The sequence below is a fragment of the Amaranthus tricolor genome, chromosome 1, assembly GCF_026212465.1.
Source record: "Amaranthus tricolor cultivar Red isolate AtriRed21 chromosome 1, ASM2621246v1, whole genome shotgun sequence".
In the NCBI taxonomy this organism is placed as follows: Eukaryota; Viridiplantae; Streptophyta; class Magnoliopsida; order Caryophyllales; family Amaranthaceae; genus Amaranthus; species Amaranthus tricolor.
Window position 1 is genome coordinate 39495284 of NC_080047.1, and position 4201 is coordinate 39499484.

Below are 4201 nucleotides of genomic sequence, written 5' to 3' on the forward strand. Positions count from 1 at the left end.
CTGGAAGACTAAGAAGCAAAAAGTCACTTCTAAAAGTTCCACAGAAGCTGAATATAGATCTATGAGTCAGACAACCAGTGAATTAGTATGGTTGGAAGGTTTATTATAAGATCTGGATATTTTTGTTCCAAGACCTATATCTCTTTTCTGTGATAACAAATCAGCCCAATACATTGCAGAGAATGAAGTTTTCTTGGAAAGAACTAAGCATCTCAAACTCGATTGTCACTACATCAGGGATCATGTTGTATCTGAATTTATATCTCTATCTCATGTCAATTCCACTCTTCAACTGGCCGATTTGATGACTAAACCATTAGACGCTGCTCAGCATAATTTTCTTTGTTCCAAGATTGGACTTCTTCACTATCCCTCATGTCCATCTTGAAGGGAGGTATTAGGGTGATACTTAGTTGATAGCCAGCTCACCTCTACTAATATAGAATATTTTGTTTTAGTAATCCTGGATAGCTTGTATATATATACCTCTTTTGTTTTAGTTTAAGAGGCATAATTTTTGATTGAGAAATAAAAGCTTCCTCTTCTTCTTAACCTTCTTGATACTCATCTACAAATCAAGATTATCTTGATTTCTTATCTGCAAGTTTGCAGTTTCTCAGTATTCAATATTTATTTATCTTATTAGCAGGGTGAGTTGTAAATGTAACGGGTCAATAAATGAGTTATGAATGGTTGATACTTAACGTAATCGTAATGGGGAACACAGGAAGCTACAAAAAAAAAAATCACAGAAAAGCGAAAAAGGTGTAGTTCAAATCGCTAGCTAGGGCAGTTAAAAAAACCTAATTCGCTTGATCTGACCCGTAGACTCGTCGACATGGATCTAAAATGTTGATCAAAAAATAAAAAAAATTCGTAAGTTACAAGTTGGGTACCCGATCCGATCGGATCAAGTCATGGACCACAAGCTACTTTATAATAGGTACCCGTTGATCTGTTAATCCTTCATTCCTACTACTGTGTTGTTGCAATTTATAAATGACAACCCTACTATTATCTATTGTATTGTATGGGTGGCCGCAAACGGCAAATGGACTGCTTCAAGAGGTCTATAGAACACTCTAAAAGAGTAACAAAAGAGTAGTTGGGTATAATATTGCAGTTTTAAGAGCTCTACTTTTGAGTAAAACTTAGGAGTATGAGAAATAAGATTCCTGATAAAGTAAAATTGATTGGTCTACATTTTTTTAAGGAAATGCCATAACTATTTATATTTGGCATTCGAAAAAAATTGCCTCTACTTTCTGCCAAATATTCTGCCGAAAAAATCCTTGCCACAAAATACCACAAATAAAAACGGGTACCCGGTTTTCCTATCCAGGTACCGATATCCGTTTTCTATGTTGAGCTATATCCGAGAGGACTCCTACACATACAAAGACAAAATCAACAGGCTTCTTGCTGTAGGTGCGACTGGACACATATTTACACTATTCTCAAATCCCCTTGGCCATTGGTCTGTTCAGCTCGGTTTATCAAATTACCCGAGTAATTTCCATCTCAGAGTTAACTCATTACCTGCTGATAGAACTAAAAGCTGTTTCCTTCACTAAAACTCCTTCACTAATCAATTGCCTTGCCTTCACTGCTTCATCCCACTTCTTTGTTGAAGAATATAACTGGGACAATAGTATTGGATATCCACTGTTTTCGGGTAACAATTCTAGTAGCTTTCTCCCAGCTATTTCACCGAGTTCTATGTTTGTGTACATTCTACAAGCATCCATAAAAGTACCCCATATGGCAGCCGATACAGATGGTACTGCACCCGCAAGATTCCGTTCCTCGCAAGTTAGAATCAATTTGTATGCTTCTTCCAAGTTCCCAGCCCTTCCCAACATGTTAAAAATGCAAGTCCAATGCTCCAAACATGGCTGAATTTTAAAATTTTTCATCATCATATCAAAATACTTGCACCCTTCATCGATCAAACCAGAATGAGCACAAGCCGAAAGCAAAGAAGTGAATGTAATGTTATCAGGCCGATATCCATTTTCAATCATCTGATCTACAAGTTCACAACTCTTTTCTCCTCGACCGTTCATTCCATATCCAGCAATCATTACATTCCAAGAACACTCGTCTCTGATTCGACCCATGTGTGCAAACAAAGAACTCGCGTTGCCTATACGACCATTCTTTGCATATGCATCGATTAGTGAATTTATAACCATTGTCTCAGAATCAAACCCAAGTTTGATTATATAAGCATGAGCCACATCGGTACCATAACTTGTTAAAGAGGCGGTAGATGCTTGAATGAGAGAGATAAACGTGACAGAATCGCCTACATTAACACCTTTCAACTGCATTTGACAGAACATTCTAATTGCACGTGCATATGAAGCTACCTTAACATATCCCGAAAGCATAGCGTTCCAGGTAATGATACTTTTGTAATCCATCAATCTAAAAAGCTGTTCGGCGTTCTCCATAGATTTGCACCTGAAGTACATATCGAGCAGTGCGGTTCCCACCTTGAGATGGGAAGAAAACCCATTAATAAGTACATATCCATGAGCCATACTTCCAAGCTTCAACGATTCTAGCAGCCCAAACAATTGTAGTAGTTTGGTTATAGTGATAGTGTCGGGTAACACACAGCTTTTAAGCATTTTTCGAAAAAGCAGCACACCCTTATGAGCACATTCGTTCGAATGATACCCTGTAAGCATTGAATTCCATGTAGAAGTATCGGGTACTTTAATGTCGTAAAACAACCGTTCAGCAGCAACGACATCAGAACATTTCCCATATGCATCAACCATAGTAGTAGCTAGAACAACTTTAGCTTCCATATCAATGCCTTGCTTCAATATTAGTCCATGGATTGACTTTATTCCTTCGATACTACGTACATCAGCATATGCTGGTATGACATTCGAAAGAGTGAACGAATCAGCCTTGAAACTCGAACGTACAAACATTCTTTTGAAAAGATCGATTGCCTTTTGGTAATATCTAGCTTTTGAATAACCAACGATAAGCGAATTCCAGGACACCAAAGTCTTCTCAAATGCGTCTTCTTCAAACAACATTCCTGCACACTCGATTTTACCACATTTTGCATACATGTCAAGAATCGCTGTACCTAAACGAGGATCAGCCAACCACCCCCGTCTAATGCAATGCCCATGGATACTCATTCCTTGGTTAAGATTCCCAGAGTGAGCACAAATGAAAACAAGAGCTATAAGGGTCACATTGTTATGAACAATGTCTCCACCAGATTCTTTCATCGATTGGAAAACACCCAAAGCTTTCGACCAATTCCTAGATTGTGTATACCCTGAAATTAAGGTGTTATAAGAAACCAAATCCCTACTTTTCATGGAATCGAATGCATCATGAGCCGAATCAAGCTCGCCCATCTTGACATACATTGAAATCAACGCGTTACAAATAAGAATATTATTATCAAACCCATGATTAATAACATAACCATGAATCCATCTTCCCTTATCTAACATTCTCAGTTCACCACATGCAATTATAGCTCGACGAACTGATTCCGAGAATGTGGTGAAACCTGAAGATATAGATTCCTCAAAACTATTTAATGTCTCAATGTATGATCGAGAAGATCCAAAAGCAGGAATTACAAAGTTAAAATACCTTTGATCTCTAACGGGCATTTCACCAAACAACTGGTATGCATCTTTAGTTTTACAAAAATTTAAGTACAGTTCAACAAAACCTGTATTGATGTCAATTGAAGAAGAAAACCCACGTTTCGAGACATACCCATGAATACATTTCCCAAGATTAAGAAGGGATAAGTGTACACAAGATTGAAGAAGGGAAGGAAAGATAGAAAGGTCAAGAATTGAGGAGGAGAGAGATGAGTTAGCATTCTTGAAGAGGATTAGAGATTGAAGGAATTTGTGGGTTTTGACCAAAGAATTGATGAGGGAAGAAATGGAAATTTGACGAATAAGAAGAGAAGATGACATGAGATGTAAGGAGAAGTAAGATAGATAAATTATTGGCGGGAAAGTTACAAGTGTTCATTCCGATAATAATAGGATTGGCCTAGTTAGTTTATTTGTTAGTTATATGTCTTATAATATATCGTATTATATCATCATACTTAGTGAATCTCCCTTATAAGTCTAGGAAGGTTGATGACATACAAACCATATTCGTACCCCTTTATAACAATGGACTTGAGAAATATGAT

The 4201-nt window shown here is 37.3% G+C and overlaps 1 protein-coding gene across 1 annotated transcript; it reads right to left on the reverse strand.

Annotated features, from left to right (window-relative positions):
- Window positions 1–496: 496 nt before the first annotated feature.
- LOC130810653 (pentatricopeptide repeat-containing protein At3g20730-like) lies at window positions 497–3974 on the reverse strand. Its single transcript, XM_057676798.1, has 3 exons — window positions 1540–3974; window positions 1347–1434; window positions 497–568 (listed from the first exon to the last, which is right to left on the reverse strand). The coding sequence occupies exons 1-3, from the start codon at window positions 3972–3974 to the stop codon at window positions 497–499; spliced, it is 2595 nt and encodes an 864-aa protein (XP_057532781.1).
- Between the last annotated feature and the right edge of the window lie 227 nt (window positions 3975–4201).